This window comes from Vanellus vanellus, assembly GCF_965231255.1.
Source record: "Vanellus vanellus genome assembly, chromosome: 11".
Classification (NCBI taxonomy): domain Eukaryota; kingdom Metazoa; phylum Chordata; class Aves; order Charadriiformes; family Charadriidae; genus Vanellus; species Vanellus vanellus.
In genome coordinates, this window is record NC_138916.1 from 1744791 (window position 1) to 1766249 (window position 21459).

Genomic DNA, 21459 nt, shown 5'->3' on the forward strand with positions numbered 1-21459 from the left:
AGGACGTAAAAGTCCGGTTGGACTGGGAATTCCTGCAATACTCTGCAATATCTCATTAATGCGTCCCGATGACTGATACCTAATATGATTCCCCAAGCATGCGAGTTAATGAGATTAAAACCATCCTACAGTAATCTTTGTCAAGCTGCATTTTGTTCTTTTTGAGTAATACATGGGAGCAGAAGTTCTGCAATATTTAAGCTTTAGTAAATCTCAGCGCTGCATTTATTGTATTGTTGGCAAGTTGATGAGTGCCGTCGGGCAGATTAACGAGGCTTCCCTAAATCTGTAGTAGGACTTAAAGTTATGTTGCCGACACACTCTGGTCTTTGTCTTTCCCTGTTTTACTGCCTTGACCTGGGCTGGGCTGCCTGAGCATGCCACGGAGCAGGTACAAAACCGTGCAGTTTCACAAGCAATTTAATTCTGGTGTCTGATAATTAGTGAGGTTTTTTGCTATTTTTAATACTGATCACTTATGTAAATATCGGTGCGTGTATGCATTTACTTAAAACATGCCATAAAATTTATAACCCCTATCCCTTGAGGTCCCATGCTATATAATTTACAGACCTCTGTGTGGCTTTGTAAAGAAGGCTGTGTGCTTGGTAGTGCTCCCCATGCTGAGTCTTCACACTGAATAGCAGCGTGTCATTTCTTTGGGTTTTTGAAGCAAAGATGTTGTTTTGACATAGGACAAAACCCCATATTTCAAAACAAAACCCCTTCCATTGTGTTTCCTAACTGCTTATGAGATGTAGACTGGAAATATATTACAAAAAATAAGCGTTACGCAGCTTGATACTGATAGCAGGACGCTGCATGCCTGTGCTGGATGCTGATTAGAAAACTGTGCAGTTAGTCCTGCACTGAATTCCTCCCTGTATGGGCTGGGCTGACTTTTCTTTTTGACTAAAAGGTGATTCCAGGAGTGCTGTGCAGCTCAGTGAGCGTTCACACACCAAGGCTGGTTTGTTTGGGTTTGTTTTTTCCTTTTTCTGGTGCCTTTCAGAAAGCTCATCCGCGCAAAAAGCCACTGTCGGCTGAGTATAAATATTGCCTACTCTTGCTGCGAAATCCGTCGCTGAGCTGTTAGGTGGGAAGGGTGGGCTCTGACTCCTACCAGTTGGGTGTCGAGAGTTTTGTGTGCCACTTCGCAAAACAGTTTGCACATATGCTTAATGACTGTGATTGCTTATTTTTACACATGGCGATGGGTCAAAACTTAAATCTTTGCTCTTTTTTAAAGGACAACTTTTTTTCTCCTTTCTTGTGAGTATAATAATAGTAAATTTTGTGTAAGGTTGTGCTGAAAAACAATGACTATGTATTATCTTGGTTGAAAAAGCAGCCCTTTTTTGGATGTGCCTGATTTTCTGTGAGGGCTATCGTGTTCCGAACTGCTCAGATGAGTGCCAGCCCACGTTTGGGGTTGTACTCTGCCTGGTGTTTAGTGCAACGTAGGGAACTCCGTGTCTTGTTACATGAAGTTCAAGCATTCAGTGCCAGAGCTAGATGCTTTCATGTGGTCGTGTTATTGCTTTGAAATCCATTTGTCTATTCAAGGGTGTAGCTGAGCAAAGCCTTCGCTGATTTGGCCTTTGGGTCATGCACAGCACGTGCTGAAACTTATTTTCTTGCTGAGCAAGATCAAACAGAAAGGACACTCAAGAGGTAAAAATAAAGGCTCTGCCCAGCGAAAGTTGTATACCCAGGAGGAAAAGTATTAACGTTGTCCCGTTGACTGATTTCAATTCTTTTCATATTTTTCTAGCTGAAGGGCTTCCCCAGGTATATTACTTCGGACCGTGTGGAAAGTACAACGCCATGGTACTAGAGCTGCTTGGTCCTAGCTTGGAAGATTTATTTGACCTCTGTGATAGGACGTTCACTTTGAAGACGGTATTAATGATAGCCATCCAGCTGGTGAGTAACAGTGGGCAGGGCTCTGCCCAGCAGCCTCCACGATGCCAACTCATGTTTGTGTCAGTCCTGGGTTAGCTGAAGGAAGGGATTGGTACAGTGCGAGGTTGAGGAGTGTCTGTTGGTTGGAGAGAGAATCTCCTTCCATTGTAGAACCGCAGAATAGTTTGGGTTGGAAGGGACCTTCAAAGATCTAGTCCAACCCCCTTGCCGTGGGCAGGGACATCTTTCACTAGATCACGTTGCTCAAAGCCCTGTCCAACCTGGCCTTGAACACTCCCAACAATCCTCATCTTCTCTGGGCATCCCGTTCCAGTGTATCACCACCCTCATCGTAAAGAATTTTTTCCTTATGTCCAATCTAAACCTACGCTCTTTCAGTTTAAGAGCATCCCCCCAGTCCCTACAGGCCTTGGTAAAAAGTCTTTCTCCGCCTTTCTTATAAAAGAAAGCTTCTCAGGTTTGAGAAAAATTGTTGCTTATGAAGGGAAGGCCAAATTATGCTTATGAGCAAACTTGCTCCTCGCGTAGCAGAACCAGTGAAGCTGGATTCCTGTGGACTTGCGTCCTGTGTCCCCTACACACCCCTGCCCCAGTATCTACCCCAGCTCCCTCCCTCTGTTTGGACATCCCTCAGAACATCTCGTTTCTTACCTGCTCCCTGGGACACAGGGAGCACAACACCCTCCCACACTCCTACCAGTTCTACTGGTTTGGTGCTACCGGGCTGCTCATAGACTGAAACCTCTCAGAGCGATGGAAGCTGAGCTCTCCTTAGCCAAAGTACCACCATTTGAGGTCTCTGCCTTGGTCAAATTTGGTCAGAACTGGCCAATGGGTTTAAATGACTGACAGTTGGAAACTGATAGATGTATGAGCAGCATCACAGAGCCCCTTATTTGCCTGAAAACAAAAGGAAACTGAGCTGAAAGTGGTCGCTTGGATTTGTGTTTGTGGGAAAAGTGGACAAGGTGAAAACCGAACATACTAAACGTGGTGAGCGGGTAGGGCCAATCATTGTTTTAGTTTGGCTTTTGAGTTTTCAACCCGTGGTGCGCAGATACCTAAGTGGCACAGCAGAGGTGGGACTGTATATTCACCTTAATGGATATGTGGATAGCAGAGTTGAAATAAAGAGAAGGTGATAAGAGAGTAGGGAACACAATCCTTCCTAAATAAACTGGTTTGCCACAGCAGAATCTCAGACGGAAAACTGAGGTCACAGATGTAGAAGTTTGAACAGTGTCTGCCTGGTATTGAGCTCATGAAGTTGTCCTCCTACAGCTGAGCAGTCTAGTTTTGTTGCCTTTAAGTGTTCCTTCATGGGTGGAAAATCAATTTATAGTATTGTTTTTAATTAAATCAAGTGGCAACAGATGGCGAAGCCTTGGATATAGCTTATATGACCTTTTGGTTGTAAAGATGTAAAATGTAAAGATGGAAATTTATTCCTGTGAGACTGCTGGGGAAATCAAGATTGTCACAGCAGGTTCCATCTGCCTTTTGCCAAACCCTAGGGCTGCAGATTAGCTCTGTACTTGGACCGTCTTCACTGGCATCATCTGCTGATCTTGTGACCTCAGCTGGCCTGCCAACTCATCTAGACACTGGTACCAGTTTGAAAAACAGATGCTTGGGTTGATGTAGAGGGACACCAAAAGCAATCGCAAATGGAGGAGTTGATGTTCTCCAAAAGGAGCAGGCAGTGCTGCTCCCTTTTCCATGGGAGATGTTTTAAGACCTTTTCGATCTTCTCAGGGAGATTACATGAGTTACCAGCTAGGAGCGTATGCATTTAAGGAGACAGATTTAGCATCTTCAGGTGTGCCCCATCTACTTCCCTGGGAGGTTTCCTGGGAGAAGGGCTCACCTGGCCCTCAGAGACGTGTTTTCTGAAGGTGCTGGCACTTACTGCTGGACTGCAATGAAAACCCTTCACTCCAGCCGCAAGGCTTTGGGGGAAATTGTCTTGGATTTATCTCAGTTCGTACAGTAAATTGTTGCAGTCACTGTGTCACGCTCCAGTATGCGAGAAGTATCAGAGAAGGAAAGTTGAACTGTTGAATTCAGTGGGTTCGCCTCCATAAATTATGTTTTGCTCTTGCTTTTGACCAGCCAAGCCTGCTTAAGCTGCTGTAATTCTAACCACAGGCGTGAGGAGACACAAGACTTCCCTGCCAGAATCCAGTGCGTTGCATGAGCAGTGTTTCTCTTCTCCGATGCTTGACGTGCCTGTTAATGAAGGGAGTTAATATGTTAATATTCAGGGAGTCTTCCAAAAAATGTGAATGGCCTGGTGCCACCCAGACAGCAGAGGAGCACCCTGCCCTGGTGTAGGGAGTGAGGGACAACTCAGCACGTTGAAGAAAACTGTTGCTCCAGTTTGCTTCTCATCAAAATGTAAAATTAATGGGTTTTTTAGCCCAGGAAGACCACCCAAAGGTAAAACAGTGCTACTCGTCTGGGAGGCCCCTCTGCAGCATGGGGCTTCGGGAGCTTCCAGGAGATGACCCCGATGCTGGAAGGCCCCTTTGCATTGCCTCTTCAGCCTTGGGCTTGATCCCTCTGGAGAGGGAGGAAGGAAGGGGCTGCCGTGGATGTTTTTGTACGTGTTGGAGCAGCAATGCTGGCAGCAGGTGTGCCCCCGAGCTAGTGGGATGTCAAGTGTCCACCCTTTTGCCCCCTAGATCTTTCTCTCCTCTTTTGCATGTAGTGATCCGTGTCTTTAGGAGCCTCCAGTCCCTCCCCTGCTGTTTGTGTGGTTGGTTGCCTGCCACAGGCTGAGCCTGACGGCAGCCAGCTGCTGCTTTCAAGGTCCCATTTAGCCTCCTGCTCCCTCCTCTCCCTCCTTAGGCCTGACCACTGCTGCAGCAAATCTCCAGCACATCTAACATGGGTGCTGCGTGCTAGAGCTAGGCAGGAACTTTGTGGTGGCACCTGAGCTCCTTTTTTTTATGTCCGGTGGTCAATTTTTAAGCAGAGGCATCCCTGAAGGATGTTTATTAATAAGCATATGTGCTTGGCTGGTCTTACTTAGCTTGACAGGTAGCAGCATCTCAGGACTGGGGTGGATCCTCTAACCCTACAGATGTTAGAAGAAAGACAAGCCCTCTAGGAGAAAGAAATACATCATCATTGTTTTAAGGAGTGTCGCTTGTGATTATGGGAGAATCTAAGTGTGGTTTTACATCAAGAAGACTCTCCTGCTGAGGGGAATTAAATCTGGACGATAATGAGCCTTTGAGGAAGAAGGAGAACCCATTTTGGAGTCTTTTCAGATGAGATGACAAGGTAGGAAGGTCTGCCTTGGCAAGGGGATGAGCCACGCACCCCTCAGGTTTGTCACCAGGCTTGCATGTTCTTCTGGTAAGCATGCGTTGTGTTCACAGCTGTGGCAGCAGCTTATCAAACACAGCTTGGGTCGAATCAGAAATGCTCTTAGTCTAAGGCACTGTTTCATACCTCTCGGTGAAAACCTGCGTTGAAGGAGTCTTCTGTTTTCCTTCCCCAGTGGAAGTTTTCCAGCTCTGTTACTCCTGTAACTTGTGCATCTCTGATACTTTGTGTTGCTCTAAGAGCATCAAACTGGAACTGCTTCCTCCATCCTCCACGTGCAGCTGAATAGATCGAGTGGCTGATGTTCCTGAATAAAGAATTGGCAATGAAAAACATGTTCACTAATGTCAGTCCCTAAAGTCCATAAATCAGAAGTCATCTTAGGGCTTTGTGGAACTGACTTGGTGTTTGGGTTGGGGAAAACCACTTTTTATTCTGGTTTCAATTTTTGACTCTTAGACAAGGTCCAACACGTGTGGTGCTCATTGACAGCTCAGTTTTGTCAGGATTAACTGTTATTTTCACCCTTGCTTTAAGTGCTTGTTGTCAGACACAAGGTCGGTTGTGCCCGGCATTGTGCAAATACTTCTGGCTGCGATCTGGACCAAGTCATGATGAAAAGATTTTTGACTGGTGACCGTCAAAATCATCTTGTGTAAGAGACACTGTCGTGGTCTAACCCCAGCCAGCAACTAGGACCACGCAAGCCGCTCGTTCACTCCCCCCACGGTGGGATGGGGGAGAGAATCAGAAGAGTGAAAGAGAAAATTCGTGGGTTGAGATAAGAATAGTTTAGGAAGTAAAGCAAAAGCTACACACGCAAGCAAAGCAAAACAAGGAATTAGTTCCCTGCTTCCCATGGGCAGTCAGGCGTTCAGCCATCTCCAGGAAAGCAGGGCTCCATCATGCGTAATGGTTACTTGGGAAGACAAACGCCATATCTCCAAACGTCACCCTCTTCCTCTTCCTTCCCCCAGCTTTACATGCTGAATATGACGTCATATGGTATGGGATATCCCTTTGGGCAGTTGGGGTCAGCTGTCAGGGCTATGTCCCCTCCCAACTTCTTGTACGCCCCCAGCCTACCCGCTGGCTGGGCAGTGTGAGGAGCAGAAAAGGCCTTGACTCTCTGCAAGCACTGCTCAGTGGTAACTAAACCATCCCCGTGTTATCAACGCTGTTTGCAGCACAAATCCAGACATAGCCCCATAGCAGCTACTATGAAGAAAATTGACTCTACCCCAGCCAAAACCAGCACAGACACCAAAACAGCCTTTATACTGGAGGAATTTTTTATCTCTGCTGGTGTGATTTATATTCAAGCAGGTGATGTGTGGAAGAAGAGCTCAAATTCATCAGGAGGGCCTAGAGATGGGATTGCCAGGGAGATCAGATCCTCAAGAATTACCTTTCTAGGGAAAGAGGGTTTATTACGCTTGCTTTCTTGGCAGGAGAAAGGAAAATAAAAGCATGGGTTTCTTTGGCATCTGGTGAAGTGTCACAAATATCCTCTTGTTTCTCAGCCGCAGCGCAGGGATCCTGCTGTATGCCAGGGGATGCTCTCCCCTCCTATGGGGTTTCTCCAACATCTGAAATAATCAAATCATAGAATGGTTTGGGTTGGAGGAGACCTTAAAGATCATCCAGTCCCACCACCCTGCCCTGGGCAGGGACACCTCTCACCAGCCCACGTTGCTCCAAGCCCCGTCCAACCTGGCCTTGAACACCTCCAGGGATGGGGCAGCCACAGCTTCTCGGGGCAACCTGCGCCAGGGGCTCGCCACCCTCAGAATGAAAAATTCTTCCTAATATCTGATCTAAATCTCCCCTCTTCCAGTTTGAAGCCGTTCCCTACATGCCCTTGTAAAAAGTCCCTCCCCAGCTCTTCTGGAGCCCCTTTAGGGACTGGAAGGCCGCAATAAGGTCTCCCTGGAGCCTTCTCTTCTCCAGGCTGAACACACCCAACTCTCTCAGCCTGTCCTCACAGGAGAGGGGCTCCAGCCCTCGCAGCAATTCCGTGGCCTCCTCTGCCCCCCCTCCAACAGGTCCATGTCTTTCCTATGTTGGGGGCTCCAGAGGCGGATGCAGCACTCCAGGTGGGGTCTCACCAGAGCAGAGTAGAGGGGCAGAATCCCCACCGTCACCCTGCTGGCCACACTTCTGATGCAGCCCAGGATACAGTTGGCCACCTGGGCTGCAATCGCACATTGTTGACTCATGTTGAGGTTTTCATCAATCAGCACCCCCAGGTCCTTCTCCTCAGGGCTGCTCTCCATCCGTTCTCTGCCCAGCCCGGATTTGTGCTTGGGATTGCCAAATGGAGATTTATGGCTCCTAGGATGGACTCGGCTGGCCATGGCCATGGAAATCCTACTTTAATTCACAAGCAGAGTCCCCTGTCTGCCCCTAGTGTTCCTGCACTCCATGATAAAATGCCATAGTGTGTTCTTATTACTGTTAAAGTAACAGAGCAGCTGTTAACACTGCTTCACAGTCACTGTTTTTCCAGTAGAAAAGCAATTCCAATAGTTAGTCCCAGCTCCTTGCGGTGGTTTCTCTGTCCCTAGAAGAATTAACGCATGGACTTTAGAGCCTGTAGTTCAAACACAAAGGAGTGGGCACCGTGTCTCTGCATCCAGCCCATTTCTGCAGCAGGATCTCCGCTTCTTCAGATCTTCAGCTCTGCTATGGGTCTGAGTTAGGCCGAGGTCACGCTGCGCTGGCACAGCTCGTTTCCTCTCGGGTAGCGAGCCCGGGAGGGCAATGCAGCACAAGATAGTCACCAGCTCCCCATCACTAGCAGCCACAAGCAGCGTGAGGGTCTTGTCAGGGTGAATAAAGCATGGAGGCTATTCCAGGAAACATCTTTTTGACTTGGAGAGCATCTTTCAGCTGTCACTGGCTGTGCGCAGCTCTCCGGCAGCACATCGTGAAGCATCCAGGCAGGTGGAAGTGAGGAAAAAGGAATATGAGAGACCCAACAGCATCTGTGTGTGTGTGTGTGGTGGAAGCAAAAGCAGATAAATAAGTATCTCCAAGTGCTGCTGGAGCCTGTCGTTTCATCTGACATCTCAGCTGTCCAAGTTGTTGTCCTGGCCGATACGACTTGCTGTGAGGCTTTAAGGAACAAAAAAATATGCTTTTTGGGGGGCTGTGTAATTGCTGTTGGCCATTTCAACAACTGAGCTCCTCTGGTAGCAGGGACAAATCAAATGAGCCAGTCAGGCTCTGTTTGAAAGCTTGTTATGTACGGAGAGGCGAGGAAACGCTTTGTTCCAGTTTTAAGGGTTGTGTCTTAATTTGAATTGCCTCCCGATGTACCTCTTTGTCTTCCAACCTGCTGCTGTGTCCTGTAGATGATTCAAAGCGGGAAGAATGGCTGAAGTGCAGAGCATCTGCTCCGTTCTGCATCATCCTATAATTGATTAGAAATAATGGCTGTTAGCCGTGAAACCCATTTTCTCAGCACATTGAAATAAATCACTACTTAGAGAGGAAGGGAGCAGCAATACGTGTTGTTACCTTCTTTGAAGAGCCTTTGAGCAAGTCCTGTTTTTTAAGGCTGATTCACCTGCAGTCAATTTTCTCCTGTCTCCTGCCCTGTACAGCATTTTTTTCATTTTATAAGGAGTGCTGCCCCCTCCTGCCTGTTACTTCTTTCCGAGTGGTGGAAATGCCGCAGGTTTTCCTTAAAAATAAGGTAGCTGATAAAGCTCTGGGAGCAGGATGGAGTGATCACGTGCGCGTGGAGCTTTCAGCTAGGTGTGGATCCAAGATATCTGTAAAGAAAAAGAGAGATCTGGGTTTGCCAGCTGAGGATGTGGCTGGATTTCGAGCGAGAAACCAAGGAGCAGTCGGGATCTGTCAGCCCGATGGCCCTCCTTGTTGAGGCAAGCTTGGGTGTTGGAAGGACCGACGTGGGGTTACTGCTGCCTGGGCAGCCTCTCGGCTGGGCGAAGAGTTCCTTGGTGATCCAGAGCAGCGTACGCTCCAGCCTGCCCTATGCTGGAGGTGAGGAGCCACCCTCACAGTAACAACCTAGTGCAGAACCGCTTGGGAACCAGTGACTCCCTGCACGGAGCTCCCTAGGGGGTGACTAGTTGGTGGTTCTCACCTTAGATGTTCCTCAGTTCTGGTAGCGGCACGCCGTGAGCTCCACTGCAACGGTGCGGCAGTGACCTCTGCGGACTGACACTCATTAGTGCAAAATTTGGAGTTTGTGAGAGCTTTATGATGGTTTTGTAGTGTCGAAAGTCTGCATGCGGATGGGTAGATGGCTTTGCCAAAGAAGCGTCTTCCTTAAAAAAGCCGCCGTGCGCACGGGGCAGTCATGGAGCAATAAAGCCATAAGTGGGAATTCACATGTTTACATTTAAAGCCTATTAAAAAAAAAATTAAAAGGTAATAAAATAAATCAAATTGTGAATTATTTCCAATGGGAATCGTCTAATAAGTTAGGAACACAAAGGAGAACTGCTTGGCCACCTATTCAAACTTCACCTGTGATACATTTAGTTTCAAAAGCGATATTAATGATGAGCATCTGAATGAGGTGCATTGTTAGAGGGGCAAATGTCCCTCCATCACTTTGGAAGTGGGGTTCCTGCCCTTTTACCTTCTCTTCTCAGTCACGCTGCCAGAACAAAGTCAAAAGCTGAAAAGCATTCCAGTTATTCCTAGTCGACAATCGATGAGATTAATTATTCTTTTTTAGTCAGTTTTGAGGATCGTAAAGCTTCTGCCTGCCCAAAAATCCCCCTCCGTGCAGAATCTGGCGTGTCTAAGACAACATATGGGTCGAGGGAGGAAGGTGGTAAGACACAGAGCAACAAGGGAAGGCTGTGGGCAAGGGAAGAGCTCTTGGTAACCAGTTTAGTGTGTTTTAAAAATCAATACAAAAAGGCTGCTGCAATTCCCTGTGGAATTCTTCCAAGAGCTGTGTCCCGGTGCTAATGTTTCCGAAAGAGCCTTTGCAATTTCTGTAGGAATAAAGTCAGGGAGCACAGTACGGTAGCCGGATAAAGGAGGGGATGACAAATTCCTCTTCCAACTCTGCGTTGGAGGACACGACCCAGCTCCAGTCGTAACTTCTGCCTCTGTTCGCTCCATCAGTTGTTGCATTTCTCATAGAGTAGCTGAAATCAGAGATGACACCGAGCAGAGGCTGGGTGAGGGGCTAACAGAACCTTGCTGCCTCGTTAGCCGGGAGAACGCAGTAGCTAGTCTGCTCATGAATAACTTTTGCCTCGTCCCTTTGCAGATATCTCGAATGGAGTACGTGCATTCAAAGAACCTCATCTACCGAGATGTCAAGCCAGAAAACTTCCTTATTGGCCGGCAAGGGAATAAGAAAGAGCACGTCATTCACATCATAGACTTTGGATTGGCGAAGGAGTACATTGACCCAGAAACCAAAAAACACATACCTTACAGGGAACACAAGAGCTTAACTGGAACGGCGAGATACATGTCCATCAACACTCATCTTGGCAAAGGTCTGTGTGGTTGGTGAGAGCTTGACGTGCCAAGTCCCGCAGGGCTCCGATGGTAGCTTGGCTTACGGCTCTTTGGTGCCCTTCGAGCTATTTGTAAGCCACTCAGTGCCGTGATGCTGTTTACACTTGTGAGGCTTTTTTTTCCTCCCTCCCTTTTTAAGAACTGAGACAGCTGAAATGTTGGAAGCCTCATAATTATAGTTTTTATTAGGAACCAAATAACTGGTAGCAACCCTGCACTGATAAAAAGCAAGCAGGCAGGTAGTAATTGCCACACTAATTGATGACCAAATAGATTTTTATAGCACAGCTCTGTACCGGTACCTTCCAGTTTCAGGTGTTAGAGTTGGATGTTCCCTGACCTAATAATTGGATGGAGAAAATGAGTGATTTAACTCCTTTAAAACCTGGCTTTCATCTCCTCTCCTCACTGCCTTCTTTCATACCACAAGATTACATTTCTGTGGCTGAAAGGCAAAAAAAACTTATTAAATGTTTATATTCACTTAAACTCATAAGAGCAGTAAGATAGTGGAATATTCTTTGAGCCGCATCCCAGCTGTGAGATCAAAGCATCACTGGCTTCTCCATCTCTTGGAGCGTGAGCTTGCATTGGGGAGTAAGGAGGGATGAGCCCAACTTCTAATTTTGGAAAACGTGGTGAAGGGTCAAGAGGGGATGAAGGAATGAGAAGCCACAGTGGGAACAGGCTTGGGAAGTGCCATTGCCGGGGATGTGCTCTGCAGGTGGATTCGGAAAGAAGATCCGCTTCCGTTTAAAGTACACCGTGTGCCTTCTTTTAGGACCCTTTTCCTTGCAGGTTTTGCAGCTCACGCCATGGCTCATGCAGGGGAAGAGTCAGTTCTGGGCGGGTGTATTGGAGGAGAATGTTGGCTACCGGCTGTGCGAGGGGCTGTCTCTGCCCAGAGGGGTTTCGTGGGGCTGATGCTTTGCTGGTGAGGCCACCCCAGGTGGAGTTGGTACCTTCGTATTTCAGGACCAAGCAATAAAAAGGAGCCTGATTTTTCTGAAAGACAAGTGCACTCAACCATCTTCCCAAGAAGTTCATCTGCATCATTGCACAAAATTACCCAGAACATCCTCTTTTTTTCCCCCTTTTTGCAGCTATATCAGGGTAACCTGCAGGAACTGTCATCTCAATTCCCTTCCGCTGAGTGTTCTCACTCCCAGCATCTTTTGAGAGTTAAATTTGTTGCTGCTTGTGAAGAAGCCATGCTGTGCAAAGTGCTGCCTTTTTCTCCTCTTGCAGATGATGCAGCATCAGGCACAGCTCACGTGCAGTTTGTCGTGGCGTGTGGGCTGCATGACTAGATCTGCTCCGGATTGCGGCTTCGGAGCGCGTTTATCTGCCTGCAGGTGGAGATTTGGAGGAGAGGAGGTTGCACCAAATTGGTCTGTGAGCTGGGTCAACCCAAGTCTGCAGGATGGCACAGTGGCAGTCCCATGCTGTTGTGCTCCAGATTTGTTTTTCTGCCTTGTATCCTCCCTTGGGATTTTTTCATACATTTTGGTCGATCATTTTAAGGATGCTTTTTCCTTTGGCTTGAGGCCCCCCCTTTCCCCCCCCTCAGTTATGATCATAACATCTGCATGGCAACAGCAGCAAGTGTTTCTCAAGGAAAAGCGGTGCTAGAAGGAGCTATTTTTGCTCTGCTCTGATGTGATGAGCTGCAGAAGCAGTTGGGAAAGGGTTGACACTGTGCAACATGATTCTTCCCTGCAGCCAGTTGCAAGCGTCCTCTGCCTGTTTCTGTGTAGTTCAGAGGAAATAGCATAATCCAGCACCACATCGCAGTTGCACCATCAGCAGTGGCAGTCCAGAGGACACCTAGGGAATGGCTTTATTCCTCTGCAATTAATACCTCAACCTCTTATCTATTCTACCTAAGGCTGGGCAGTATGTCTTACAGTTCCTGTGTTATGTCATGTCTTCTAGCTGATCTTTTCTTTATGTATTTTATGGGGGTTTTGTAACAGGTTCTAGGTATTTTTACACAATGTCTGAGTTACCAACAGCAAGTGAACTTCCCTGTGATAACTTTATCTGAGAAATAGGTGTGGCTACTGATCAGATCTCAGATCCGTTTCTGCAGCTGTGGCAATAATTTGCCATCTCTTCTGTTACAGAGCAAAGTCGTCGAGATGACTTGGAAGCCCTCGGCCATATGTTTATGTATTTCCTCCGAGGCAGTCTGCCCTGGCAAGGATTGAAGGTAGGTTTGAGTTTTAGGTTTTGCCCTTTGAAACTTTGGTCTCTGCCCAAATGAGAATCCAATGGGGAAACATTTGCAAAATCCAGCCAGAAACACTGTCGACAGTCTCTTTTGTGTCCTTGAAGTGCAACAACAAGGTGGTAGCTTTACCTACAGGAAAGAGTTTAAGATAGAAATACGGTACCTGTCACTTCAAGTTACCATTAGCTTAGCTGAACTGGTACAAGTCCGGAGAGACAATTCAGCAGAGGCAGATGAGCAGCTGGGACGGGGACAGCAATGAGAGAGCTGTTGAGCTGTTGGAGCGGCTTTGCTGTAACGCGAAGCTGTCCGGAGCTGGAGTGCGACTGGGACACAGCGGTTGTTTATGAAAATCCAGTTATGGCACACAATCCCCCAGCTGCATCTGTGAAACATGTTTATAACAGGAGCAGTTTGATGGTTTTAGACGTGCAGATGGACTTCGGCTTGAAAAAAATGGGTTTCTGGCAGAAGTATTGAGTTTGGCTTCCCTCCAGAGGCACTGGACACTCAGTGCTTAGAAGTTTATGAAATGTCTTGTACAATGTGGAAGGCTGCAAGCAATTGAGTTACAGCAACTGCAGCTAACATCCGTCAGCCGGATTAACTATAGTAAGTTATTTGCTGGCTCTGAAGCTGTTGGTAGTTGCATCTTCTCTTCTCCATCAATTTCCTGATGATTAAGCTACTGTGGTCAGCTTTGGAATTGCAGTGAATGAAGGGATCGAATTTGATCAGGTTAGGAGAAGGTTTATTAATGAAGAGAATAACTCCTGTCAGACCCGTAAGTGCTGTTGGAAAAACGAGACGAGCTTTTGGGCTCGCAGGCTGCTCAGCAGAGTGCTGCTGTGGTCAGTGGTGGTGGCTTGCACGATAGACCTTGTTAAGCTGCTTTGTCACCATCTATCCAGAGTTAGTCTCAGCTTAGCATTATCAGACGTGTGCCAGAAATGTTGGCAACAACTCGTAAAAGCAGAGAAAGGGTTTTTCAAGCCAGAAAGCGATTCTGAAAATCAGAACCTCTCCAACTTTAAGTTCACGCCTCTGTAAGTGTGTGTCATTCCATTACATATTTTGTTCCTGGCTTAGTTGTACTCATCTGCTTTAAATTAATCCTGTAAATTGTTCAAAAATAATTCCAGGTTTAGACAAGACTCTACGAAACTTCCTCAGTTCAGTGCTGAAGTTGATAAGAATTAGTTGACTGCTTCTTGAAGTCCTGTTATTTTGTCAGCTCCAGAACAAAGAAAGGCTCTTCAGCTTCATCTAGGATATGTCATCTTCACTTTACTAGGTTGCCTCACCTTACACTTTTGGTCTCTGTTGTCGGAGCTAAAGTCTTGAGGGAACATCCTACTATGCTAATTATGCTGCTGGCAGGTCTAACTGGCATGTTTTGAAACGGAGGCAGTAAAACCCATCCTTAGGGTGCCGACTGGAGCAGAATTCTCTTCTTCAAGAGGTATTTAGGCAGAAAATCTAACTGAAAATTGTTTCATTTTTCGTGATGGCCGGCTGTTTAATCAGTGCTGTCTAATTGATAGACGCTTCAGGGGTGAAAGGAGAGGTAGTATAGGAGTAGCACGGGATTTGGGAGAAGTGTGACTGATGTAATGCCACTCTTTGTGGTGGCATTCTATTATGCACAGTAAAAACCTGACGTGCCCAAATTGCCGTTGCAATTTATCTACTTTTACAGTTGTTTATGAAGGTGTTGAGGTTGCCAGTGGCTCTAAACCTAGGACTGATGTGCAATCACAGTATCTGCAGCTTTATTTTCTTGTCCCATAAAGCTTCCCTGTACAGTCCCCAGGAGAAATTAGCCTAGGACACTAACGACAGTCCTTCCTTATGAGTACTGAAGATGTTTTGAATGTGTCCTTGGATATTCTCTGCCGATAGCATGTTAAATGTATAGCAAGGATTACACCAGGGTAAGGCAGTATTCCTGTGTAGTCTTGGATGCAGTTCAGTTACAAGCAACGTCGTCTGATACCACCCAGAATCGGTATTAAATCCCTTGTTTTTCTTCCCATACAGCATGTCGTTTATCACATGGTTGAACTCTTTCTCCACAACTGTTTTGTCTTTGTGCGCTACAGGCTGACACCTTAAAAGAGAGGTATCAGAAGATTGGGGACACAAAGAGAAACACTCCGGTTGAAGTTCTCTGTGAGAACTTTCCAGGTAAAGCCCTGATGGGACCATTTGGGACGTACAGTTGGACATACATTGTTATATATGGTGGTTCTGAGCTCCTCTGGCAGAAAGTATTTGGGTGATGTTTATCCATTACGTTGTTCCTCAAGCTGGCAGACAACTGGAGCTGCCACTATAAATTAGTGGGGCCTGAGAGCTCGTGGCTGTGATGAGCGTAACTCTTCTCATCGAGGATGCTGCACAGAGCTCAAGTGCCTCATGTTCCTGCTTTGCTTCTTTGCTCCCTTCCCAAAGAGGGCCTTGTTATTTTCCCTCTCCCAAGTGACCATGTTGGATCTACTGAGTCCAAATGGAAGGGTTTACAGATGTTAAGATTTTAGGTGGCCTGCTTAGAAGATGGGATGGGTGTCATTGAATTCCACCTTCTGACAACAGTTTTAAGGAGAGCGTTATTCAAGATGCTTCTACTAAGCATCTTGATGCGTTATTCAAGATGCTTCTACTAAGCCCAACACCTATTCTCCAGTTAAACAAAAGTCCACATTGGAGCTAGGAGAGCAGAGTACGAAGTTAAAGCCCTTCCCCGGTACCCTGTGACCTTCATGGAGTGGTTCTGGTGTTTTTTCTAGGAAGTGGGAACCCTGACACCAGGGAGAACACCCCAGGTCTCCATGATTAGCCCCATTCCTGTAGGAGCTGTTGTGTCACACGATTCTTTCCCAGCATGAAAAGCAGCAAGCCCGGAAAGGGATCGTTGTTCACTCAAGTCATGCTAATTCCCCATGCATATTTGCATCCGAAATCCACCTAGTTCCAAGCAGAACAGCTTCAGGTTGGGTGTTTTCATGTTTTTCCCCAATATTCCTTCCTCAGAGCTCAGTCACACCTGCAGGTCTGGGCTGAAGGGATGTGAGAGAACTTATTGTTATTCCTTGCTCACCTGAAACCTGTTGGTCCTCCACCTTTCAGAGATGCTACCTTTCTTCTCCTTCTTTTTGCTCTTTTACCTCAAAGTGACAAGCACTCTGCAAGCCACAGAGTTAAGTATCGCTAAGCGATGCTGTTCTTATTTTTGTCAACTGAAGGCAAAAACCGTGCTGGTGTATCATTCCTAGTGCATTGCAGACTCGTGCCTCGTACTGAACTCTCTTCAAATGTCCTACTTTGGCTTAGGCATGAGCCGAGGGAGAGCTGGGAAGGGGCAGGACATGAGTTACCAGCGCTCAGTTCTCTGTGCCTGGAATCACCCAGATGCAAGAAAGCAGTTAATTAGCTTAACGCCAAACGCTGTTCTGTGTGCGCCAGGTAAATTAATGTTGGAGCCTCCCCTTCGAAGTCTTGGTTTGAATATTCAAGGCTGTGACTGATGCGATGATGTTGGGCAGCACAGCGCTCTGGGCAGCCAGACCCTAGTTGTTGCTGGAGCTCAGGGGTGCCACAGGCTGCCCACCAACATCTCCCGCTTTCCTTCCCCAGATGAAATTGCTGTGGCTGTTTTAAATATGTCAGCAGACATACACATGAGCATCCTGTTGGCAGGTTCAGTGAGTTGGCATTTATTGTACAGTGTGTTTTACTGTTTGTTTTTATACACGCGTATAGACTAAAACTGGCTGTGGAACTCAGATTTGAGGTGGAGCAGCAGCTTTCTGGAGCAGAGATGGGACTTCCAGCTTTGCTTGAGAAATGTTTGAATTGATTTGCCCGGTGGACTGCTACTAAAACCCACTACGTCCATAGGAAAAGCCAGAGGTAGCACCGGCAGCCCAGACAATCCTCTTACAGCATGATGCTCAACGCTAAAATATATAACAACTCATTCAGAAGATTCAGACTATTATTTGACTTTGGGCAGGGCAGGAGGGCTCTGGAAAGCTGAATGAGATTCATCTAGCAATAAAAGATTGTTGGGTAGGTCACTGAAGGTGAAGACTTGTTGGATATCCTCTGCTTCTGTCAATCCACATGGCCCAGCTGAATTTAGTGGAGCTTGGATGACTCGCAGCACAGGGGGTCTTGTCCCTCAGTCCAAATTTGAGCACCAGCTTTGAGCCTAGTGTCATGGGAAGGCCTCGTTGGAGTTAATTGAAAAGCATATTTCCAGTGTGTGTGTCGGATCTGAGAGGCTTGTAAGTGATGGAGCTCATGTGTGAGCAGAACTGACCCTGCTGCTTTTTTCCCCTTTTCCAACAGAGGAGATGGCCACGTACCTCCGTTATGTTCGGCGACTAGACTTCTTTGAGAGACCAGACTACGATTATTTACGAACCATCTTCACAGAGCTGTTTGAAAAGAAAGGCTACACCTTTGACTACGCCTATGACTGGGTCGGCAGGCCAATTGTAAGTTGTCCCTGCAAGATGCAGTGCCTTGCCTCTCACGTGCTGCTTCCCCACCACCTCGCTCTTTGTTCCTGGTAATCCCAATTAATGCCAGTGTGCTCAGGATCAAATAATTCCCTTCTGTTCTCTAGCTAACATGGGCTCAACATAGCGAGATCTGCTGACATTGTGTTCAGGGGGGTTTTGCAATGCCTTGAAGTTCCCCTAAGGGGTAGAAGACCCCTTCCCACCTCTCTGGGCTTGTCCTAGTGGGGCATTCAAACCTGATTTTCCCACTTGTGGCAGTGGATATGTCTAGACTTAATTTCCTCTAGCTTAAGCACAGGATTTGACACCAATATCTAAAGACATCCATCTTAAAGCAGGGGAACATACTTGCTACCTCAGTACTGAGTGATGGAAGACTTCTATAACGGTCAAGTTCTCATCGAGAAGTACAGGAGATCTAGGCAGGGCTCTGATGGATGCTCAGTGAATAGCAACAGCAAACCAGTTTTGAGCTCAAAAGATCTCGGGGCTTACCCTACTCCGACGGCTGAACCAGCTCTTTATAGCACATGGCAAGGAAATGTGGGAGTAACCAAGCTCCATTTAGCAGTTCCATGACACCAGATGGACCATTATCATGATCTCATTGTGTCATTTGTATTGTCAAAAGCCATTTATACACGAGAAGACCTTGGCCAAAAGACGTGTCGTGGGGAAAACTGATAAAAAAGTCTAAAGCTCTTCCGCTGGCTGCCTGATTCGTGTCTGTCGCTTGTGTTTGGTGTCATTCTGCTGATGGCCTTCTTGCTAATGGCCACTCACCACACACCAGCAATGGCAAAGGCATCTGTAAATGAACTGTCACTGGTGCCAGATCAAATGCCTTCAGTGCTAAACTTGGTACCGTTGCCGGTGATTTAACGTCCCAACTATATTTAGCATTACCAATGTTTACTGTGCCCAAAACAGTTCATAAGAAATCATTCCCTTTGTGAATCGTGATTTTTCTCCTCATTTTTGTTTAATTACAAAGGCAATTGATAAAAAGCCCCTTGTAAGACAAGCGTGCTATTGCTGACAACTGCAGCGGTTGCTATGGAGATTTTGATGTTGTGAGCAGGGATTATGACTTTGGTGAGAATGGAGCAGATGAAGCTTTAATTTTAACACGTCCTGTTTCTATGCAAGGGTGATTTTTAAAAGTGGCAAGACAATGAGATGAGGAAAACAAGTCTGTATATTTTCAGTTGTAATAATCCTATGTGAGACACATTAGGTGTGATCTGACACTGAACAGATACCTAACTATATCTTAATTATTTTTTTATACAAGACGTTTGGCGGTGGTGTCCAGCATCAAATCACACGTCCATCAAATCACGGGGATTTTCTAGCCCTGGCTGTAATTTTCCTTGGTTATTTGCCAGTACCTTTGGGCAACGTTTTGATGTTTTTCTGCTTCTCCCTGACAGGAGCCAGCCTGACAAGTTAGGTTTGTGCATGCGTGTGTTGAGAGAGAGAGCGACATCTTCAGCGTTGGCTTCATGCTAACAAACGCCTTGTTTTCCAGCCTACTCCAGTGGGATCTGTTCATGTAGATTCCGGGACGTCCGCAGTAACAAGAGACAGCCACGTCCACAGGGATCGACCATCGCAGCAGGCCCTTCGCAATCAGGTGTGTTGCTCCCAACTGCTCCAGCAGTGCCACGTTGTTTGGCACCTCTCTGAATTCCTCTTGGTCTGGAGAAGCAGAAAGCCTGTGCCATTAGAGGTGGCTGGGACCGATTCTTGCCTTGGTCATGGCAAGCACAATTCCTGCTCAATTTAGAGATTGTGATTTGAGCAGTATTTTATCAAAGCAGCAGGTTGCTGAAATACTGTGTTGGGTCAGTGGAATTCCTTGGGGTTGTGAACCAAGTGGAGTACAATTTGGAATGGATCATTTTTGTGTAGTTTGTGGGTAAGCTGTTTAAATCAACTATCCAGCCTGCTCAGACTGCCTGGCCTACAATGTTCTTTTGGGTGCTTTTACTCATAGCATGTGGATGGTGGAGTAGTTGTGGCAATGGCAGCCTGCCCCCAGGTGCCCTCTTCCCATGAACCACGTGGCTGTGACAAGGATGTGCATGTCCCGTGTACGCACAATATATCCTTCTCAGGGTGTTCTTTTCATGGCGGGGGCTTGCAGAGCAGAAGGGACTGCCAGGGTAGGGTCCCTTGGGGAGGCTGGACATCATGGTCTGGATGAACCGCCAGTTTCTGAATTTCCCCGTTTTTTCCTTTCTAGTTGTAATATTTTGTTGGTGTTGAGAGTTTGGATTTTCTGTATTAACAGAACTGATCAGAAGTTCAGTAGATCTCCAACCGCCGGCTCCTAGCTAGAGCTGTTGGTGCTCTTACTTCCCAGTGAGTGGTTCTGGGCTCGCTCTGCTCCTCTAACTGCTGTGTGCCGTTCTAGCTCCTTGTCTGCCGCCTCTGCTCCCGCTCAGCTCGCGCGAGCTGGGGTCCGTGGGTGCAGAATCGAGTGTGAGATGTAACAACCTGTCTGGGCTCAGCTTTCCTTCCTCCATGCAACTGAGCTCTGAACGGTAGAGCCACTAACGTAGACTATAATATGTCTAAAGCCATCAGCTACACTCAGGGTTAATACCCCTCGTTAGAAGCGTTGCTTGTAGGAAGCCGGATCGTTTGAAGCACGTGTGCAGTGCTGTATTTATGCATGCTGATTAGTGTGGACTGGTTTGTGAGTACTAGTTAAATAATCTGCTTTAATATATTGCCTGATTAATGCATTAACCCCCCTTTTTGGGGTGGCAGTCTCTAGTTGGCCGCTCTGACAACAGACCTTCATGCTGTGTGCTTATGAGGCATCTTGTTTCCTTTAACGGACAATGACGCCTGGCTTCATTTTCAAGCATGTTAGCTCACGAGTTGTAGTGCGTAGCCCAAAGAAATCTGTCCTATTCCCAAAATATTATGCAGTCAGCCTTCAGTCCTTGTTCTTCTGAGCCTAGCAGATAGTATTGATGCTGTATTGCATGGCAGCTTTTGTCTTTTTTTTTTTTTTACCTAACCATTACTTAAGATGCCGAATTATTTAATATTCCCAGTATGTAGGGAAAATCAATTTCTTCTCACCAAAACATAAACAACTCACTCTCAAGGGAGGTTCCTTTTAAGTGCTGAACAAACAATTTCTGTAAAGGAAAAAGTAGAAAAATTAAATGTCTAGAGCAGAGAATTGGAGGCCTGGGTTTGGGTCAAGTAACTGTCTTGATCTCCAGATTTAATTGCCTTATTTTCATTCCCAGGTATAATAACTGCAGATTCTCTTTTATATATATTATATATTTGGTTCCCAGTAGAAACCCTTATGAGAGTGATCTCCTTTTTGTAGCCTTTTCCTCTAGAAGTGAAGACACATGCCATCTATCAAAGATGGGTGAGCCCTGCCCCCTGTCTCTTCAGGTCCCAGTCTCATCTTACAATTCGGTAGCCGGAAGGAAGGTGATGAGCGTTAACGGGGAACTTGATGCTCTCATATTTCATGGGCATCACTTCCTCAGTGTCACTGCTTGGGTTGCCTTTTGGGCGGCTCAGCTCAAGCCTACTTCAAAACCAGTTTATCACGTACTTGACTGTAGAGCTAAAAGAGAAAATGCGGCTCTTGTGGCTGCTAGAGCTTTTCCTAGAAACGGCTTCCAGGCTGCTGGGCAGAAGGGTGCTTCTCCTAACATTGGGGTAGCATGGTACTTCTTCATCGCCTGGGCTAGCCAAGCCACCTGATGGCACCGTGCTTTGGAAGAAGCAGCACTTGAGATCTGTCTTCTACTAGCTTTTAAAACCTACGTTTAAATTCTCCAATCGTTCATAATCTTGTGACTTGCAGCCATTAAAAAAATATTCTAAGGGAAGTGCTTCTCCTTTGAATGTCATCAAGTGCAGAAAGTCTAAGCAGCG

The 21459-nt window shown here is 46.6% G+C and overlaps 1 protein-coding gene across 1 annotated transcript in view; it reads left to right on the plus strand.

Annotated features, from left to right (window-relative positions):
• CSNK1G1 (casein kinase 1 gamma 1) overlaps window positions 1-21459 on the plus strand; it is a 64530-nt gene that overhangs the window by 31621 nt on the left and 11450 nt on the right. The window contains exons 4-9 of the mRNA XM_082488613.1: window positions 1775-1926; window positions 10520-10754; window positions 12903-12988; window positions 15112-15196; window positions 17363-17511; window positions 19070-19174. Of these exons, the coding sequence (XP_082344739.1) occupies window positions 1775-1926; window positions 10520-10754; window positions 12903-12988; window positions 15112-15196; window positions 17363-17511; window positions 19070-19174 (812 nt within the window). The remainder of the gene's footprint in view (window positions 1-1774; window positions 1927-10519; window positions 10755-12902; window positions 12989-15111; window positions 15197-17362; window positions 17512-19069; window positions 19175-21459) is intronic.